Below are 21,824 nucleotides of genomic sequence, written 5' to 3'. Positions count from 1 at the left end.
TCTGCATGTTTTATGAATTTAATTCTTGTCTTTTACAGCCATTATGCAAGAAATCAAGACCTTTACCATGGATTGTTTGCCTCTTAGAAACCTGTTTTCTTTATTAGGTGGTAACAGCTGAAGAATAACAGCAATGTCACATAATCTGAAATACTTTTTTTAAATAGTTGTCTAACTATAGGTGATAATATTGCCTCTATCAGTTAGTTTCTGTCCAGACTTATGGAACCTACTACAGAAATTAGTTCAGCAAGAAAACTTTTCTTCTTGAGTGATATAGTGCTATAAACGTTGAAAATGCTGGACTTGGCAGCCTTTTCTTTGCTTTCATTTGAGGTATATCTTAATTTCATTTAGTGTAAGCTCCAGTACTGTTCTGTGGTTAAACTCTTAATGCAGACCACAATTAAGGACTCGGTGTTTATCATTAGAAATGTTCCAGCACCACTAATGTATGTGCTGTATTGAGAGCAGAAATTAATCTTACCTATATTTGAGGGAAGAATCTCCAAGTTTCAGTTGCTGACTTCAGATATTGTGCCTTGCAACTCAGGAAGAAATGTGCTCTTTCGTCAAGGAACAGCAATGTCAGAGCTGGTCATTTTGCATCCTTTTACCAGTCTGTGTAGGATGGTTCTGTGCATTAAACCAGGTTATATTCTAGACAACTAAAGTCCTCCAAACAACCTCAAAGTAGCAAAGAAATTTCTTACTGGGTTTCAGGATTAGGTTATGTTTGCAACTAGCACAGTTCAGAACTTTGCTGAATCCAGCTGAGGGATTACTAGGATTTGAATGAAAATACTTGTTTCATGAAGCAGTTTTCACAAACTGAGTTCTCTTAGAAAATGAGAAAGCTGTTTAACTCCTTCAAATGCTGAATGTCTTGTTGCTACAAGTCCCTCCATCTGTCACTGTAGCTAAGCCTGCTGGACCAACACCACCTGTGAGGACAGGAACATTATATAAGACACCAACAGCTTTTGCAACTCCAGAGTACTATGGTAAGCATGTTAAAAACAGTTCTGGTTTCTTCTTTTTTATTTTTTTATTTTCTTTCTCTTTTTTTTCTTTTTTTTTAATTGTAATTAACATTAAGGTTTCTATTTTTCTTTTGCTTCCCTTCTCTGAACTTTATTGATGCAGTGTATATTTAACATTAAAAGTATTCTGTCTGGAGTGATTCTGATTTCTTTTATGCCTTTGACTTTTCTGATTTGACTGAGATCTAGCTCGCTTCTTGTCTTGGTAATTGAGAACATGACAAGGCTTCCATCTTCCTAGAAATCCATTCATGCTTAGCAGGCTTTCAGTACTGCTCTGTGGCCATTTAAAGCTGTGCAAAGATTGGACAAGGCACTTCTTTACTTGGATGTTTCAATTTTCCCAGGACATAAATTCAACATGTTATTTGTCAGTGACTGACAGTGCTCATCATAGATGTGATAGCCTCCTTTATTTGATCAAACTGCCACCATTTAAACTGAAAAAATTGTAGTAGTGCAATCATAGTGGTCAGAGGGTAATTTGCCCTTTATACAACTGGGAGCTGATTACAAATTCAGAGGTAAGTCTTTCCAAGGTGACATACAGTAATGGGTTTGGAGGAAGATGTGCTTAGAATTTTTGGGCCCAAATGTGCAGTTCTTGGTATATTGTAATGAATGATGCTGCTTCTAATTTTCCTGGATTTATAGTAATACTTAAATTCTTGTCTCCTTACAATGATCATGAACTCATTGTGACCCACAGTGCCCAGACAAGCATGCTGGATGCTAGATTTATTTATAAATGCTTCTTGGGAAGGTATTGTGTTTTATCTGTTGAGGTCCATTGTAGTATTTGCATCATGTTCAGTCTAGTGATTAATACAACATTGTATCATGAATCCTGACTGCTTTAGCACATTTCTCTTCACCAGTGTATTTGCTTTCAATTTCCTTCAAATTTTGTGGTAGTTGTACACTCTGAAGACAGAATTTTTTTTTTATTTCCTTATTGTTATTTTTATAGAAGTTACTGTGCCAATGTAATAGATCTATATATCCCAGGAACATCAAAAAAGCTCCAAGCTAAACAGCCAGCACAGTGCAAAAACCTCCTTTTTTCATGGCTGACCTTTTTCTTCCTTACCAAAAAATTAAACTAAAGCAAATGCAAGACAGTGGTCTAAAAAGTATTTTACATATATTACATTAATTGAATCCAGCTGCAGTCATTAAATCTGTCATTTTGATTGTGTCTGGCTATACTAGCAGGTAAGTACAGGGTTTACACAGCATCACAGGAAAAAACACCTAAAATGAAGAGCCAGATCTGCCAGCAAATGTCTACCATTTATCTATTCTTATAATTATTTAAAATGCCGAAGGAACTGTGAAATGATTCAGTTCTAACACTGAAACTTTGCATTTATTGCAAATTATAACTGTGTTTTCTACAGTTGATGCAACAGTCTTCAGCTCAAGTCCTACATCAGAAACGGATTCTTCAGGAAAACCAAGGTACCAAGGTAGGATATTCATAGCTATGGTATTTTTATTTCAGGGAGCACGTGAAGTCTGAACTATCTTGCATCAAATTATCTTATTTGGTTATTCAAAGGCCAACATTTTATTTGATTCTGTGTCACTTTAGTGGCAGATGTAAGAGCTGCAGTACAAACAAGCATTTTCTGGACTGAAGTTGTTGCTCCTTCTGGTGAAACAAAAGTGTATGTCTTTGTATTAGCATACCCCTCAGAATCTGCAAGTAGAATTATAGTCTTATTTTACTACAGACAAAATAAAATTGATTTTTTAAATTTTGTGACAGATTTTAATTCTTTCAAACAGTGTGTATCACCTGCTAATATCTTCAGTGTGCCATTTCATCAGTGGTGCCAGGGAGTGAAGCAGTGCAGATTCCAGGTCAAACAACAATAAGTAAAATTTTAAAAACAAGCAAAAAATCAGAAACCAACAACAAAAACATAAAATCCAAAACAAACAGACAAAAATGAAAACAAGCAGCTTCATATTGAATATATGGGGTTTATTCTGGAAGCTTTGTGTTTCACTTGTGCAGACTTTTGCTTGGTGTGCTGAGATGGATGTTGTGCACTAGCTGAAATTGGCACTGCCATTTTGTAAAAGCACTCTATTGAATAACAGGTCTTTCCTGTGTTGTTCTTAGCCCCCCATGTCAAGTACATGAAGAAGGATGATGATGTGCCTTGCTCCATTACAAGCTCTCTTGAGCATTTTCCCCAAGAAGAAGTTGGCAGCAAGGAAGAACCCACTCGTCCTCCCCAGAATCCTCCAACCAACCTCACGGTGGTGACTGTAGAGGGCTGTCCATCCTTTGTCATATTGGATTGGGAAAAACCAGATAATGACACCGTTACTGGTTGGTTTGATTTCTTTCCTCCATTGTGTGATAATATAGTATTTCCAGCCTAATTTACTTTCACAGTAGTTTTTTGTCATTTAAAAGTACTTTAATCCCCAGGGATTAAAGGAGCCCAGTGGTTTGGGGTATTTTTGTGCTACTGTCAGCTCCAGTGTGGATAAGAAAATGCTACTAGATTATAACAAGATTTACACAAGGATCATTGTTGTCAATGATGACACTTAAAGATGCTTAAAAAATACTTTAAAAAGTATATTAAAAATACTTTAAAAATACTTGAAAATATACTTAGAAAATATGATTTCTTATCTCCTCCAGTTTTCTGGCTCTTCTCTGTACAGGATCTGGTGAGATCTAGTCAAGAAGTTCCAGCAACACAGCAGCATATCTAGATGCACACACATAATGTAGGCATCTTTCTTGACCTGAGGCTGTTGTTTCACAGTGGGCCAGAGACAGTCAAAGCTTACATCCACCTAGTAGGTCAGTAGAACTTTGCCAGCATAATATTTGCAGTATTATGACCCAATGCAAGAGGGTCAACAAGCCCACTCTGTTAAGAGAGTCTGTTTTTTCTTTCATTTCTAAAGGAAGGGGTTTATATTAGGAATAAATGCCTGTGAGTCATGCAGGACTCAGCATACAGACAGGTAAACATGCAAGATGGCCATTCTTAATTCTTCCGTCTTCTGTATTTCAACATTGGCTGACAAAAATTGAACATTGAAATTAACTGACAACTCAGTTAATGACTCATCAAAATCAATTCTGAATTCAAGAGAAGGCATTGAATCTTGTTTTCTGAAAACAGTGATTGCTTCATATTGGCATCAGTACAACATTACTTGTTTAGACAGGCTTAAACCAGTTTTGCTGCCATCTCTTTCTATTTTTGTAGTTTATGCATGTTTTTCCAATCATCTTATTTAGGCATCACATCTCTTTTTTAAAAATAAATGTGCTGTTTCAGATAGAACTGTGGAAACAGAAAACATAGTTTGTTGCATCATTTTGCCTTTTGAATGCTCACTTTGCTTGACTTTAACTGTGTACAAGGGCTTTCATTGGGTACGCCCAAAACCAAGGCATAATGGAAGGGTCTAACAAATAGCAACCAAAACAGTGATCACACTCACCTTCTTGTTTTCATAAAAACTGCAAGTGTCAGGAACCAAGACCATTCTGCTCATGCTTTGCTGTTTGTGTTGCCACAGAAAGGAAGGACAGTTTGTCGCCTTGTGCACTGAGTAACAAGCAGGCACTGGATGGACTTGGTAGTTCTTGGTGTGTGCATGCACATATTTGTATGCTCATTCATTTCCTGCCTTTTCTCTTCCAATTTGAATGAATTAAAATGTCCCCATCATGCATTGACTTCAGGCTGGCAAAAGGCAGAAAGGTTGAATTCCTGTAAAATTGCATACTCGTTCACTATGTGGTTGTATTTAAGAAGCTTGAGTAAGAGATGTTACATGATCTAATTTTTCTTCACTGTAATTTTCCAGAATATGAGGTTGTGTCAACTGAAAATGGAGGAAGTGATGGTGAAAAGGAGAAATCAATTATCACTACAAATCAAACCCATTCTACTGTGGAAAACCTAAAACCTGACACAAGGTAGCTAAATAATATAATTTTTTAAGTTAATCCAACTAATTTAGACTGCCAGCTGTCTGCCACTTCAAATGGAAATACCTATGGAAATAAGACCTAATCGGTTTTACTCCTGTTTTGATAGAAAAAAAAAGTATAGTTTGGTTTAGCTTTTTTGTAAGTTAACAGATAAAACATATTTGATGAATCTTTAGGAAATTTACAAGAATATTTGTGGTCTGGACAAGGTGCAGAAGTAACCTATTGTATCAGAAAGACTACTTGTCAAAAGCAAGAAAATTACCATGAGAGGAAATATACATTTGTCCAGAATATATAATTTTCTTTCAGTGTCTCAAAAGAACTGGCAAACTAAAAATGAATAAGTGAATTCCAGTTCATGTGTGCCTCTCATGCAACTAGTTCAAATATGCATGATCAGTCTTTAAATAACAAATCTTATTAAAAAGTGTTCTTTTTATGGTAAAATTCAGAGCAGAGAAGAGAACTGTTTGTCTTTTGTTACACTGTTTACTAATTGCGTCAGAAAGTTAATGAGTGACACTTGGATTTTTCCTGCAAGACCGTCCATTTGGCTTTGGTGAATGGATGTTTCTGTTTTAGATAAACGAAGATATAAAGGCATAGCTATTCCTGAGAAGGGAGCAGCTACCATTCACCAACCCCAGCCTCAAAAAGGAAAGACAGTGAAAGCCTTTCTGGATCCAGAAGGCCACTGCGCAAATATATATAAATTTGATATAAATTGCTTTGCTATAAATTGCACTGGTGCCTGTCCCCCAAGTCTCGCCAGATTTAAGGATGTAAAGTACTCAGAGTGGCTCAGTTCAATAAAACTCCCATTTCAAGCAAAATGTGTGTTTCCTAACAGTGAGGACACCTTGAGAGCTTTGGCAGAAGCACAAGTTACTGTTACCCCTCAAATCCAGGCACACTAAATTCAGGGAAACAAGAAAGTGGTTAAGACAGGTGTCATCATGTAGACAGTATCTGTTCTGCCAAGAAATATCACATGTCCATCATAAAAGTCTCCTGTCTATCAGGAGCTGCTCATTAGATGAAGGAAATGTGCTTGTGGATAAAACTGACTGTAAATGGGAGGAAGAGCAAAATTTAAACACAGCTCAGTATTCATTAACAACATCCCTGATATGTGTAAAAATTCATCAAGGAATATACTAGACTGGGAAGGAAACTTTTCTATAACTAGCCTCAAAGGGAAGAGCTGTAGAAGAGGTAGAGATGGAAAAGAAACTTGGCAGAGAAATAGAAATCCCTCCCACAAATGCTCAGCATTTGCAAAAGTACCAGCAATGTACGGTAAAGAGAGATGCTCAGTAGCAGAAGGGGGATTAACTGGGAGGAACCTCTTGGCCTGGGAACACTTTGGAGAAACTGGCAGGCTGAATTAGAGACCCTGTTTTTTCCAGCTTTCCTGAAGCCCTCAGTGAGGCTTGTGTGAACCCCCTTTGCTGCTCTGAAGGTCCAGTGCATGCAGGGCTAGAGGCAGTTCAGGACAGATCTAAAGTAGACAGACCTAAACAGAGACTTCCCAAAAAGGCATAAAAAAATGTGAATCTGTTATCTGAGCCTTCATGGGTAAGTCTAAGCCAGAAAGCCCCTGTAGCAGCAAGCAGTTCAGGGCTGTAGCTGTGCAGACGTGGGCTCTTGAGGAGCTGTACCTGGCAGAGACAGTCTGCAGTCATGTTGGCCAAGGTCAGGCATCCTATTGAGGTACTTCAGGTAGGATATGGTAGTGCCTGGCCCAGAAACTAAAGAGCTAATTGCCCACAACCAACAGGAGGGAAGCAAAACAAAAAATTTTTTGGTGTGAAGGGAGAGGATAAGCATTAGGGAAATCCTGGGTGCCAGATCATGCTGTTTGTTTGCTTCACCCTTTTACATTCTTCAAATAGGTGATACTGCTGCACCTCTGGGAAGCTCTGCAGCAAGGCAGACACCCTTCTCCCTTTGAGCTGGCCTTTACACAAGGCAGCTTGTGAAGATTAGGAGCTGATGGCCAGACTTTAAATATTTCAGGAATTTGGACAGTGTTAGGGAGGCAACAAAGAGACTTTTACAGTCGCTCATCAGAAATTGCCATCTGCGACTGCAGCTGTCAGTAAGTACAAACACAGAAGTTAAATGGGATGAGGATTATGGTGAATTATTCTGTGTGTCCACTTAGCTGTCTGAAAAGTGACTAGATCCAGAAAAAATGCACTGGCTGAAAAAAGAGTTTTGACTTTGAGTACAGTTATCAAGTACTTGGTTTTAGCAGTCTCATACCATGGCAATATGGAGATGGAAATGAAAATGGACTTTCATAGATGTCCCATAACTTGTGAAGGTGAATTTTAAACAAATCAAGTTGTATATATTATGGAAGTTTGTTGCCTTTCTGTCTTATATATGCTAGCTTTATGGGTTCCTGGTGACTTGACTGCAAGTCTGATACTCTGAGATGAAAGTAAAATAGAGATTTGAAAGGACATAGACCTTTTAAATAAATGTGGGGCACAGTCAGCTGCCTTCTAGTGCAATGGGTTTTTTGGGTTTTTTTCTTTAAAAAAAAATGTTTTAGAGATGCCTGTACAATGTGATTTCATTGGAAATCCATCTGGTTTTTGCCCAAGGAAAGACATATCATATCCATGACATTTTCCCACAGTAAGGCACACCTCACAGTTGACAACCACACATTAATTTAAAGGTTTTTCCCTTATAGGACAAATATTTTATCCTCTTTTTCATCTAGAGAATTATCAAATGTGGTGATTGCACGATTTCAAATTTCAGAAGATTCCTGATAGTTTAAATAACCCGGAAAGTTCAAATCTTGATATCCATTATTTGGTTGGTCAGAGTTCTTGACACTGGTACTTTTGCTGTCAGTAAGCTACTGATTGGCTTCAGTCTAGAATTCTGTTTAATTTCATCAGATTTGCTTCTGATTGTAACCTTTACCTGAAATATCTCAAAGCATGTGGTGTTGTTATGCTATGTGAGCTAGATAAGAATATACATCTTCCTTGTACAGATAGTTAATTGGATATAAGTGGTGCCTGAAGAAAACTTCCTTTTATTTTATGGATGTCTTCTGCTTAAACATTTCTCTTATAGATGTGCTTCTATGATCTACTATTCACATATGCAGTGTTGATTATGACTTTATACTGTAGTTAGCTTTTGTTACCCTTTATATTATTTCCAAGGACTTTAGAGTAGGTTCAGGTCGCATTTCACTCAGCCCCCTGTTCATTATCACACTGAAGCACATGCCAAAATTTCTGCAGTTTTTGCTATCTTTTATTCTTTTAGTGAAAAGTTTTATTCTTCTTTCTCCTGGTTAGTCTGAACAGAGTAGTGAGCTACTCAGTCTTTACTCTGCTGTTCAAACAGTGAGTGTCTGCCACTATGAACCCTGAGCTCAAAGCAGCTGAAAAGGGGCCTGGACCAGGTCACCTTCATAGGTGTCTTACAACACATATTATTTATTGTAAAATTGTACCTTAGGGGCAGTTTCTGGTCTTGTAGATCTCAGTTTCCTCCAGTTTCTTTAATGCAGGCAGAGGTAGCTTAGTGTGTTAATGCAAATGTCATTTCTATCTTAACAAACAAAAAAAAAAAAAAAAGAGAGAAACAAATACACTAGTATGAGCTAACAATTTTTCATCCTCCACATGGAAATTCTGTGATTCTTACAGTGAGAAATGCAGTGTTTATTCCACTTGGAAAAGAGTCAAACTGCAAGGCTGATGTTTCGGTCGAAGTAGTTACAGTCTAACTTCCAAGGAGCCATTTGAGGAATGAGACCTGCAATATTCCATCTAAGTTGTCATACAGGTCTCCTGTTCCTGAGTTTCGCTAAAAGGCTGCTACATTGGAACTCCCAGTGGGAGTACCACTGGCATGCCCAGGACTCTGCTCTTTCCTTGTTTTACATTAAAATTTCATAAGAAAGCATTGCAGCAATTTCTCCTCTGTTAATAGTCAAGCAAGATCTTCCATATGTGAGTCAAGATGAGGTTATTATCCACAATATTCAGTATTTTCCTCCTTGAGCTGTTTGTTTGTAACAAAAATTGAGAGGCCTGAGAGAGAAATGGGCTTGCTGTGGTTTTTGTTGTCTTAATTCCATCTCTTCTGTAGTAATAATGGTGTTCCTCTGCATATTCTCCTTGGAAAAAAAATTGGATTCACTGATCTGGGTTTTTTTCATGGACTTTCCTAGCCTAAAATATTAAATGCAGATGTTGTTTGGGTTTTTTTTCCAATGAGATTTTTTGTTGTTTCTGCTAGTTTCTCTGCCAAAATATGTAGTTCTTATTTCTGTATCCCTGCCCTATCTTGAAACCCTTTTTTTTTTGGTCAGTGTACATTTTCTCTTTCATTCTGGTGGTTTGTTTAAGGGCAGTGTAGCCTATAGCACAGACCATAGTGTCCAGGAAGTTCTACAGCCCGAATTTATATACAATCCTTCAAAAAAGAGCCTGAAGACTGCTGAAAACTGCTCTCATGCATGTTGGTGATGGGAATAATTGGAAGGTAGTAAAGAAAAATATTAATACTTGTCACAAATAGCTCTAGGGAAGTTTGAGTAGCCATTGGAGGACGTGTCCCGCCAGCCTACTCCTGTAGAAAAAGAGTATTAATAAGAAAAAAGAAAATTGTGATACTTGCATTCCACAGTTTTGTATAGCTTCCCATTAGGTACTGATCTGTTTCCCCATTAATTATTTTGGCGATTTCAAATATATTCTTCTTCTTTTTAAAAATGTTTTGAGTGGTTTCTGCTGGATTTTTGGGTTTGATTGTGTGTAAGGCTGTTATCACCTTTATCTAATATTGGTTTTTATTGTAGTTAGCACCCAAATGTTCTAATCACATACAAGGAAAAACCCAAGAAAACCTCTATCAATGCAGGGAGCTTAGCTTTTGTTCACAGCAAGGGTCAAGAGATAGAAACTATAAAGGAAGCTTCAGTGCAGCAAAATTCAGAAAGTGGCAGAAAAATGCTGGAGGTTTCTATTTGTTTTATTAAAAAAACTAAGAGATCTTGTACTAAACTGCTGTTGATATCAGGGTTCATGGATAAGCATTTCCCATTTCTCTTAGCCCTTCTTCCAACTTTGTTAGGAGAAAGATTCCTCAAACAAGCACAGCAGTTCCTTCTCTCTTTGTCTTTGCCTCTCTCTCTCTCTCTCTTTCTCTCTCTCTCTCTCTTTCCCTTTCCTCCTTTCTTTCCTGGTCACTCTGCCATCCAAGCACACTCTGCAGTCACAGAGGAGCTCTGTGCACAGAGCCCTGCACAATTGCCATCCAACACCGGCATCTCCCCAGAAATAGCCCCAAAGTCCCAGCACTGTACTCAGCTGCTCCAGTTCTCCTATTATGGTGAAAATCTCTCTTCACCTATTTTCAGTTCTGCAATCTTCAATCTTCTCCTTCTGCATGATTTGAAAAATGCAGGAGCAGCTGCATTTGCCAGAGTTCCATGTGCTATAGCGATTTCCTGTGGTGGAAAAATCTGCTCCAAGTAGTAATTACTGCAAGTCAAGTCCATTTCATCTACACAAGGACTTTTACTGTCTCACACGGTTTGGAAGGATTTGGAAGGCCTGGTCTCCAAAAGTTTCTAGGATAGCAATCTTTAAGGTATGAGACATGAGATTGCTGCTTACCTAGGGCAGCAGAGTTTTGGTATATTAGGCAGGCAGATATAATGATGGAATATAGACTCCAGTTTCTTGTCTAGCTATGATATTTTCTGAAAAACCTTTTCTTTAAGATTTTTCCTCCTGAGAAGCTGAGAGGCCTCAGGAACAAAATGTAAACAATGATTATCTGCTGCTGTGGAATGCAACAGGTGGATCTGTGATTGGTCTCATAGAGTTGTTTCTAATTAATGGCCAATCACAGTCAGCTGGCTCAGGCTCTCTGTCTGAGCCACAAGCCTTTGTTATTCATTCCTTCCTATTCTATTCTTAGCTAGCCTTCTGATGAAATCCTTTCTTCTATTATTTTAGAATAGTTTTAATATAATATATATCATAAAATAATAAATCCTCTGACCCCTGTGAACACGGTCACACTCGTTAGGCAAATTTAATTAAGCAGCAGGCATGGATTCTATTAATTTTGATGTACATTCTTCTTGAAACTCTGAGCACTTTTCCCCTTCTTTGTGGTTTCTATAGGAGCGCATAACAGAGCAGATGGTACACTTTTTTGCCATTTTAATTATATTTTTTCAGATCTTTCACCTTACATGAAAAAAAGGAAGACTTTAGATTGTCTTCTATTAAAACAGCCATAGTATAGCTTTAAAAATACAGTAAACTATGTCATATTGTGATCCTAGTCTGGCATTTCCTTCTTCTCCTTTTCAATGTTCTGTCAACTAACTAATTCTCTTCATCCCCAAAAGTGGTTGTTTGTTATTTTTGTACTGTGGAAGCCACTGGTATTGTTTTAGGATTGAAATTGGCAGAGGAAAGGAGCCTGTGATGGTTGTAAAAATACACACCACAGAACTGTAGAACTGCATGTATTTTAGTTTCTAAAATTTCCTTTTAACATTATTAATAAGAGGCTTCCCTAATTGACTGAGCTATACTTTGGACATTTCTTTATTATTTTTCTTTTCTCCAATTTTCTTTATATGTTTGCATAGGCTGAAATCTCTATCTGTAGATTTCAGTTCTTTATTTAAATTTTGCCCTTATTTTCCAAGCTGTGGTTTGGTCTTTTGCAGAGAACCTAGTGATCTCTAAACCACAATTTGAAAAACAGTGCTTGGAAAATGACCTTGTTTTTGTCTCTTTGGAATTAGAGAATTGATGAGTCCAAGTTCATAGACTAAAGATTTTTGGGAACAGGACTGATTCCTATGAGGAACATTCCCTAATGCAGCCCGAAGTAGAGCATATCAACTATTGAGAACAATATATTTGTTCAAAAATCAGGAAAAATACATACAAAGGGACATAACCAGTTTATTATCACCCATGAGATCAAATCATAAGCTGCCCATAAAGCAATAGAACATTCCATCTTGATGATCACTATTACAATAATAGCTTTAGGTCAGGTGTTCCTCCTGTGAAGGAAGCAGGAAAACTTTGCAGACTTCTATCTCTAGGTGTGGATTAATTTCTACATTTTTAAAAATGTATAATCTAGCTATTACTTTATCCCTCAACATATTAAGAAATCTTTGTTTGTACTTCAGTGATTCTTCAGAAAAAATCTGACTCCTTTGCTACAGTTCTCTATATTATGACATTTCCTACCAGATAAGAACACTTCTTGACCAAAAAAGTTACTGAACCACATGAACAATGTGAATACTAACTACTTCGGTCCTATTTTTAAAAGTATGTCTTTGTTTAAACAATTTGAAGTTGAGAATGAAGATTTATAAATTTCTTAAATTGATTTTTTAGTTAATGTCTCCCTCCTACCGTGGGATAATATGGATAGTTCCAAATTCTCTTTCAGCATATTTAAATAAATGTAAAGATTTCTCCAAATAGACTTTTTCAACTCAAAACAAGCCCATGTTTCTCTTAGCAATATCCATGAATTTCCACAATGCATCTGTTCAGCATACCAGTCTATATAAGTATTTCCCTCAAAAAGAAAAGAAAACCCTAGAAATAAAGGCAATTGCTTAAGTAAGCAATTTTAAAGTTAAATATTGTCTTAGAAGCACAGTGGATGGAAAACAGTTGCTGGGTTCTGCATGAATACTCCACTGAGGTTAATTAGCTCAGGTTTTGCAGGAGCCAAGGAGGAATGAAAGGTAATCCAAAGTTTGGATTGAATTATTCTTCTGGGGAACTGCAAATGGAGTTTACAAATTTCCAACTGTGCAGAGTGTGGTATGGGGGTTTCCTTTCTTTAGAAAATTGCTGTTTGGAAATGGTTCCAGCAATACATTACAATGCTATGTTACAGTCACAAGCTACCAAAATTACCATGGGTAAATGATCCCTCTCAAGTCAAGAGCTGAAGGTTTAGTTGCCCACTTCTGGGGCTCACATTTTTTATGTATTTACAGCAAAATGCCTCTAATTTGGGGCCTGTTTTCCAGGCCTACAGTCCCTTTGACTCGTGTCCTGTGGTGGCTCCCTGTCACTGGAGAAGGGACCCTCTCTGTTAGGAGAGTTTCACCATGCATGTGCTCAGAGTATGGGAGATGTCCCTGTGCACATGGCACTTCCACTGCTAATCAAGCACTCAGAGCTGGGGGAGGCTTAAGAAGAGGAGGCTGGTTTGGATTTTTTTTCCTCAGTCATGTTGTTTTCACAGCACTGTATTTGGTTCCCAACACAGTGATGAAAAGGGATCGTGAGATCACCACAGCACAGGCCAGTGTTGTGCCACATCAGTAAAAACACTTGCAAAAGAGACTCTGCACAGTGTCTTGTCATTGCTTCATATATTTATTATTAACATACATTCAGGCAATTGGATCTTTGCCTTGGCTGAGCTCCTGTCCTGGAAGACTTGCCCTGTGTTTTGCTACTGGTCCTGTCTGTCACTGTGGGTGGGCCTGACAGGCATTGAATTGGAGGTTTGTGCTCTTAAAAAAGCAAAAAGTACAAATAAATAGCAATGCCCTTTACTCAGTCTCTGCTTATCAGGTTGCCTCAGACCTCATCTGAACTTGCTCCCTTTGCCAGAACTGAAACTGTTGTGTGAGAGGAGACAGACAAGTCAGTGTTGAATTAAATCAAATATTAATAGTATGTGTGCAAAGAATTATCAAAAGGACTGGTTAATACAGGACAAAAATATCTCAGTGGTTTTGTGGCAAGAAATTGGCCTTTTTTGTTCTCCAGAAGGGGAGTAGCCCCAATATACATGTTGCTTGCTTGCTCCAGACTATTCAAGAATGCTTAGTTTTGCAAAATTTTCATCTCTTCTATTTTATTCCCCAGTTATGAATTCCACGTGAAGCCCAGGAACCCCCTTGGTGAAGGGCCAAGTAGCAATGTTGTGTCATTCAGCACTGAATCAGGTAAGAACTTCCAAAGATCAGACCACCATTTACAGCACCTTTAGTACCCATGTTTGTGGGAAGCATGAAAGGCTCTCTCACTTCATTCTGTGCATTCAGTCCTGCTCTTTACTGTCTCCTGACTGGCTTTTTACCACCATGCCTGGAAAGTCAGCCTGGGATCAGACCTGTGTTGTGTGGGGATGTAAGATGCACAGACTGCAAGAGAAAAAAACAGGAAAATTGTCTGGTATTCATTGCAAAGAAAATTACTTCATCCTTAGAGAGGGCTCAGTCATTTAAGATTTATATTCCTGACCTTTTCGCATCTATCCAAGTCATTAACAGCTTCTGGATGGGAACATTGGGGGTTTTTTGGGCTGGTGTGTTCATAGGTGTTTTTGCTACCTGTTCAATAAGGCTGCTGTAAACAGTGATGCTGTTTGGCTGAAATAGGGATTGAGAAAGAGCTGTTGTGAAAAGTCAGTCTCCCAGGTCCCCTTCCATCCTGTTTACTCCCCAGTGAAACTCTTAAAGAGGTGTATACAAGCCTGGTTTGGCCACTGGTTGGTTCCCAGGTGAAGTTCTCTCCGACTCACAGGTTAGAATCAAAGAACTTTTGCTTTGCCTGTTCTTGCTGACTTGTTGACTTTAGGCAAGCAAGATACCATCTTTTGTGCAGAAGTGTTTATTGCTGGGTGGTACTGAAAGACCTCATAAAACACAAAATGGATTTAGCCTTTTTTAAGGGACTTTCTCAATCTGTGTTTTGAGCCAGGTGAAATAATTTAATAGTCCTCAACTAGTGCTGTCACTGATGGATGAGAGTTTTGGCTGAGCAAAGGATTACTCAGGGAGGAGTGCATACTATGCCACACATATTTAAAACCTCTGAATACACTCTTTGTAATTCTAGATTGTTAAAAGTGAAACAAACATTTGCACCAAGTGCAATTTTCATGAATGACAAGGCTTATGTTCTGTCTCCTATTTAGTTTGGACAAATAAAGCATGCAGTTTTGTTTTTTCTTAATTGCACACATCCATTTCTCACATTTGGGCTTTCAAAGCCAAGTTTTTTGGGGCAAGTATTACAGATGTGCCCTTTTATTATTTAGGTTTTGAAATTGAAATTTTAATAAGACACGGTACAAATGGTTGCCGGTTTAAACTCTTGTTTTTACTAGAGCTCAGCTTGGCTGGTGTTGTCCCATAAGTAAAATTATTAAAAGCTCATTGATACTGGAGTTTCACACAATAAATAGATTTCTTCTAATTTAATTTAATACAAAAGTTAACTTCACTTCCAAAACTCTTTCTGTTTCACCAATTACAGCTTACGTCAGCTGTAAAAAATCACTTACCAATGCTTTTCCATAGAATTATTGGAAATGTTCATTTTACAGTGTCTGATTGAATGTTTGTTTTCTTCCCCCAGCGGACCCAAGAGTGAGTGAGCCAATTTCAAGTAAGTGTTTTATACATAAATCTGATCAGCAGTTTTTTCAGAAATGAGATAGCAGAATTTTACAAGGAGGGTGGCTCTGCTGCACCAGCTGGATGAGCTACAGAAGCAAACAGCATTCACACACAATTTCACTCCTTCCACCCATGCCCCTGCCAAGGAATTCATGCAGGGCTGTTTGTTTACCTGAGCATAAGGCAATCAACGTGATGTGGAGCTCCCATGGCAGCTGGGATGGCTTCAAACCAATGTACACAAATGAGCCAAAGACAGCCTCATATTTTCTCAACCTTGTCATTAAAGCAAAGAAGGCTCTGCAAAATGAATAAGCTACTCCACACTTTTTAAGTGAGTTAACAGAGCACAACTTGGAGGATTCTATTTATCTTTGTGTTTTAGGAAAATTTTCTGCTTCAGAAGGTTTGATCTAGCTCCTCTTTAGGCCACTTAACAAGACTCTTCCTGTCCTTGATGGAAGGTGGACTGAGCTTTTGAAGAAGAGCTGAGGTCATTCGAGCAAATTGGGCTGCTTTTTGTAATAGTCATCACTTTCACTTTGACAAACACTGTGGCACCATTTTTCTCCACATAATTAATGTGTAAAAATTATGTATTTTTGTTAGATCACAGTTTGCTGCAAGTTGATTGTCTTAGCTTGAACGCACTGAAGAATGGTGACTGTATCACACACTTCATAAATGAGAGTATTTCCAATACAAACATTGTTCCCCAACAAGGTCCTAGAATGAACCTATTCCAAACCTGCACCAGAGGACAGCAGGAGGAGTTCACAGCACCAATTGTATCTGCATACTTTGGTGCTCCCCTGAAATATTTCTCGATTTCAAAATGCAGGTGTCATGGTACATTCTGCTTCACCAAGGTTTCTAATTCTAGTTATTCAAATGCATTTGTTGTGTGTAATTTTGTATGCAGCATCATACTTCAGCCTCTTTTTTCCTCTCCTGCAGTGGGGAAAGATGCAATCTGGACTGAAATCCCATTCCATTCAGACTCATACTCAGAATGCAAAGGCAAACAATATGTAAAGAGGACTTGGTATAAGAAGTTTGTGGGAGTGCAGCTGTGCAATTCTTTGAGATACAAGATATACCTCAGTGATTCACTTACAGGTAAGAAGCATTCAAATCAATGCTGTCCATATTATGCATTCCTGAAAAATGTTATGGTTTCTGAAATAAAAGGTTTAACAAGATGAGCTCTGCTGAAGTGTGATCAGATTTGTTTGATTTAGTCTACAGATTAACCATAAACAGTAATCTGCTTGTGCTCAGTAACCACTGATATGTTTGATACTGAGTTTTCAGACACCAGAGGAATCTCTCTGTGGTGATAATCTGATTTTAAGTACCTGTTTATATACTGGGGATCATACAGAAAACAAATAAAGATCAGAGTGAATAGCATATATTGTAAAACAGCCAAACTGGTGTTTAATTATTAATTAGAGAATAATTATTAATTAGAATTATTAATTAGAGGATCAGGACCTCATTTTATACCAGGATTACACCTATCATTTCCACTCCTTTAGGTAAATATCTGGTTACTTCATTACTGGGAGGCTTATAAATACATGACTATAACTCCAGTCAACAGGTTTTACCCACCCGCTTTGACATTTTATTTTTGTTTTCACATTCCCAAATTTTGCTTATGATCTTTTCTCCCCACCTTTTTGTTTTCCTCATATTACATTTCATTACTAAGGGAAACTTCTGGCCTTACATTCTCAAGTTTTGATTGGTGTTTTAAGGCCAGTTGAGTGTGATGTGTTTAAGACCTGAATCAGGTGACACATGCTGGGGAAACAGCCCATGAAAAGTGTTTTTCAGTTAGTGGATAGGAGATCTTTGTGTCTCATGCAGCTTGTCCAAGCTGTATCTGCTACATTGAAAAATATGTTAACTTCTTATAATGCACCCCAAGCTCCTGGCTCTCTTCTGTGTGAAGTCTCTTACCACAGACAGCTCTGTGACAGTGGCATTAACATGGCATCTGAGCACAAAGACGTGTGGGAAATGCCTTTTGAGTGCAAGTCAGGCAAATGTGTTCAACACATCCCATTGAATTAGCTGGGGTGAGACTGTGGCTGGAAGAATCCACTCTCATAACCTAAAATTGCCCTCCCAGGAGCAGGGCATGGAAAGAATATGGAAGGAAAAGAGCAAGGGAGTGTAGGGCAGCCCATGTTGCCATAATTTTAAGCTTCCCTTTTTGCATCCAGCACCATTCTCTGATGAGCAGAAAAGGAAGGAAGGCCTTGTCATTAATAGTCAGTACAATATTCCGTATGTAAATAATATCTTAGATATTTTGTGAATAAAAGAGAATGTTTTGAACAGATGTATCATTCATTCAACTGTTGCTGTACTAACCAGCTGTGATCAAATGACAAGCACTGGCAATGATGTGTCCCAAAACCAGCCAGCAGAGGAAATAGCAGTGCTAATCTAGCAGGACTAGACTTCAGCCCTAAATCAAGTGAATTAACACTGCAGTGAAAGCAACTCCAATCTGAAAAGTTTAATATCAGGAGCCCATTTTCCTATTTTCATTAGATTGTTTTTGTTCTTGCTGGAAGGGTGTTGGTTTAACCTTGTTGGAAGAAGATGAGATAGACACACTGTATTCATTATACTTCTACGCCTGGTTCTTGCACTTGAATTGTTACAACCAGTGCTGACCAGTTGTCACAATATTTAAAAGAAGTGAAATATTTATGTAGAAGGCAAGCTGCTTCTGCCCTGCTTGCTAAGTGAGGCCTGTGTGTGTGAGGGAGAAGTTTCCCTGTTTGAAGCCAAGCTCTGCTCTGATGTGTGTCATGGTCACCTCACCTGGCCATGTCCCCAAGGCCTGCAAGCACCAGGTGTGCACTGAGCTCTGAATTCCACTGGACACTGAAAAACCTTCCAAAGCTTTGCTGTTGAAGCAGGGTAATTGCCTGGAAGCTTGGGGACTCTGTATATGCCATTGTATAAGGCAGGCAGCAACTGTATCTTTGCATGCTGCTTTTTAGCATGGATTTATTCTTCTAGTGCTGTGGAATTTATAATGTATAAAACAAGGTTTGTATGTAAGATTGTAAGGCCACCCACAAGGGAACACTGGGGGACAAAAATTGACTTTGTGCTAGAATTGCTATCCCCAAAGCAGAAAACCAGTTATTTGTTAGCTGAATGGCTTTAAGTGTGTTTTTTTTATTACAGAAATAATTGGGCAGTAAGAATGTAACAGTCACTGAGAATGCTGCTAATTTATGAAGCCCAATTGTTTGAGTTATGCATAGGTTAAGCTGTGGGCCAGAGAAATATGTGTGTATCTGCAAGTTACTGTGCTGGTGTTAGCCATTAAAATATCTGGCTTATTCTCTCTCTTATGGAGAAAAACTGATCTCCTTTACACATGCCAGGACTGTTCCATAAACCAGCATCTACTGCTGACCTCATTTAACAGTCCTCCAGAGCAGTCACTGTAGGCATTCCAGAAAAGCAGGCCACCTAAAAATAAGTATTTATTGAGGCAAGGAAAAAAATAAATTCTATGTGTAACCTTCAACAGCTGTGGAAAAAAAAAAAAAAAAAAAAAAAAGGCTTTCTTGGGCAGCCTGAATGTTCTTAATTTCAGAGCAAAAAATTTGCTGAGAGGAACTCCCTCTGACCAGTTCTACGGAAAAAAACATGTTTGCAGCCAAAGCTAGATAGCAATAAATAATTTTGTTAAGCTAGAGAAGAACCACAGAGGCCATCAACTGGAGGTGAGAAATTTTGGCAAAGTATTGCTCAGATCACAAAAATGTTAGAGTTTATTGGTAGGCTGCTTTTTTTATTAATTGCTCTTTGGGAGCAGTATTATAACCCACCCCTAGCACCTCTCAAATGGCCAGACTGGCATGGATTCAAGGCTCCAGGACATCCAGTATCTACTGAGTAACTGGACTTTCTACCTAGCTTATACCTCCATCCTGAGCCTTTTTCTAAATTCTCTCACCTTTCCTTTCAACATCCCAACCAAAGGTTGAACATATTGAGAACTAAGTGCTGTGAAAGAAGATTAGAAAGAATGGTAAATTTATCTACAAAGGGGTCCATCCCAGGTTTGGTAAGAGAATGTAGCATGCTCTCCTCCATCTTCTGAACTGAGTTTTACTAATGTCTTGCAAATCAAATCAGCAAGAAAAAACATCTGTCAAAGCTCCTTCACTGTGCCTGTTAACAGGATAAGCACAGCCTGTAAGGTCAGCACATGCTACATGGGACACTTGAGACCTCGATTTCTACTCAGTTGCAGTCAAGTGTCCTGTTAAGCAATCCTGCAAGCAAATACATGGGCACACTCCATGCTCTGGATAAGTACTTAGTGTCTGAGGTCATCTATATGTTAAGGGTTATCACTTGCACATACATGTTGTAAAAATATGATGATTTATAAAACAGGCCTTGGCTATGTTAGGAGGTGGTCTGTAAAAACATCTCTGAAGGTACTGGGGACTTCCTGAAAGGGAACCAGACCTGCCTTCCATTCAAATCACTACCAAAACTTGCTTTTTGATGATATTTTTGGTAGTAACAGAATTTCCCTTACTGTATGAAATGTAAGGAGAGGGAGAAATTATGTCCAGGCATAGATTTTGGCCAGGAGTGGGGCCTTAGCCTTGAGCACTTGGAGCCTGCATGTCATGTTCAAATTACAGCTACAGGTCCTGAGAGGAAAAGAATCACAGCATTCACCTTGGCTTCTCCACAGACGAAAGAGCACAGCCCATTGCCTCTGGTGGTTTTTGGAAATAACCTTCACTAACTCTGCTGCTTCTTTGCTTTCAGGAAAATTTTATAACATAGGAGACCAGAGGGGCCATGGAGAAGATCACTGCCAATTTGTAGACTCATTCTTAGATGGAAGGACAGGACAGCAAGAAGATCTGCCAGTCAAAGATGGTAATTCCCAACACCTGTACCTGTAGCAAACCTGGGCAATTCCTTTCTTTGTTTCTATTTCCTGCCCACTGCTGGTGGGCCATGAAAGGAGCTGCCAGCTTTGCAGGCAGAAGAGGGCCAAGAAGTTCTTTGACAGTGAATGATGACTTATTAAGACAGTTATGACTTGGGCTCCGTTAGGTAGCAAACAGCCTCTCTCCTGTTTAAAACAGCCCTACAAATTATTCACAGTTGGTATTACATATTTAAACCCAACCACAAATTTGAGTTTGCAGAGAGGCATTAAGTGGTGTGTTCAAACTAGCAAGGTTGATTTAAAGCACAGTACATAATCAGCTGGGCATTAAATACCTTGTTTGGTACTAATGAGAAACTGAAAATTTATGGCCAGAAAATATAATTCATGCTGCGGTAATTCTGTGTGTACTGATTGCAAAAGGGTGCCCAAAATTCCAGTCTGGTCTAAGTGGACATGGCACTGGATGTGCTAAACACAGCTGTGACCTGCCTGGCTATTTTTCATCCATTGCTGAGATAGAAGAAATTTGTACTTCTGTCAGCTGAAGTCCTCCTTGCTGCTGGCAGCAGTGCCAGGGTGAGATGTTCTGTTCCTTGTGGGCTAAGAGCTCAGGCTGTGCTGGGACGTGCATGCGTGCTGAGCGTGTCATGGAACATTTCACTGAGGAAAACAGCAAAACAGCTTTCAGTACAATATCAGCATGATGACAAAACCTTCCTTACAAAACACCCCACATGAATCCAGGTACGCGTCAAGGTAGGTGTGGGAGATGAATGTGAAGTTCCTAAGTCTTTCACAAGTTTTTCCAAAAACAAAGTTATTGAACGGTCTGAAAGGTGTTTGTTTATGTGTTTTGTGTTTTGTGTGTTTCTTCTAAAGAGGTTTTTGCTTTTCCCTTCCCAGTCAGTGCTGCCCATCCAAAATGATATTTTGCGTAAGAGATGGTCAGAATCCAATTTGCATTGCCAGGACAGCAAACTTCTCAGTTGTACCAGATTCACACTTTTAAAAATATTTGAATATTTTAAAAAGCATTTACCTAACAGTTTAAAATACACTTTTAACCAGTTTGATTTCAGCAACTGGATTTGAGTGAATTCATGAGCTATGATCATTTTTAGGCAAAAATAAACAACAAAACAAGAAAACAAAAGACTTCACCTTTTCACTAGCTTGTATTTCTAGCAAATGAACTGAACAAACCAACAGACCAATTGTTCTAGCTTGCAGCAGATTGATTTCTGAAATAACTTCACATATTTGACCTGAAGTGCTGTGAGAGAATCAGAGTGAAAAAAACCACAGGCTAGGGACATGTTGTAGGATAATGTGTAGGAAAGCTGGCTCCCTCTTCTTGAGGTATGGTTTATA

General features: G+C 38.5%; 1 protein-coding gene across 1 annotated transcript in view; it reads left to right on the top strand.

The window, feature by feature from the left end:
- The window catches only part of ABI3BP (ABI family member 3 binding protein), a 135,280-nt gene that overhangs the window by 111,041 nt on the left and 2,415 nt on the right, over positions 1-21,824 (top strand). The window contains exons 50-57 of the mRNA XM_054270463.1: positions 921-1,004; positions 2,444-2,512; positions 3,175-3,387; positions 4,896-5,007; positions 13,953-14,032; positions 15,450-15,479; positions 16,448-16,609; positions 20,321-20,434. Of these exons, the coding sequence (XP_054126438.1) occupies positions 921-1,004; positions 2,444-2,512; positions 3,175-3,387; positions 4,896-5,007; positions 13,953-14,032; positions 15,450-15,479; positions 16,448-16,609; positions 20,321-20,434 (864 nt within the window). The remainder of the gene's footprint in view (positions 1-920; positions 1,005-2,443; positions 2,513-3,174; positions 3,388-4,895; positions 5,008-13,952; positions 14,033-15,449; positions 15,480-16,447; positions 16,610-20,320; positions 20,435-21,824) is intronic.

This window comes from Melozone crissalis, unplaced genomic scaffold, assembly GCF_028551555.1.
Source record: "Melozone crissalis strain CALT ecotype California unplaced genomic scaffold, PUWL_Pcris_2 ptg000009l_1, whole genome shotgun sequence".
Lineage (NCBI taxonomy): Eukaryota > Metazoa > Chordata > Aves > Passeriformes > Passerellidae > Melozone > Melozone crissalis.
This window is presented reverse-complemented; position numbering and strand designations above follow the sequence as displayed.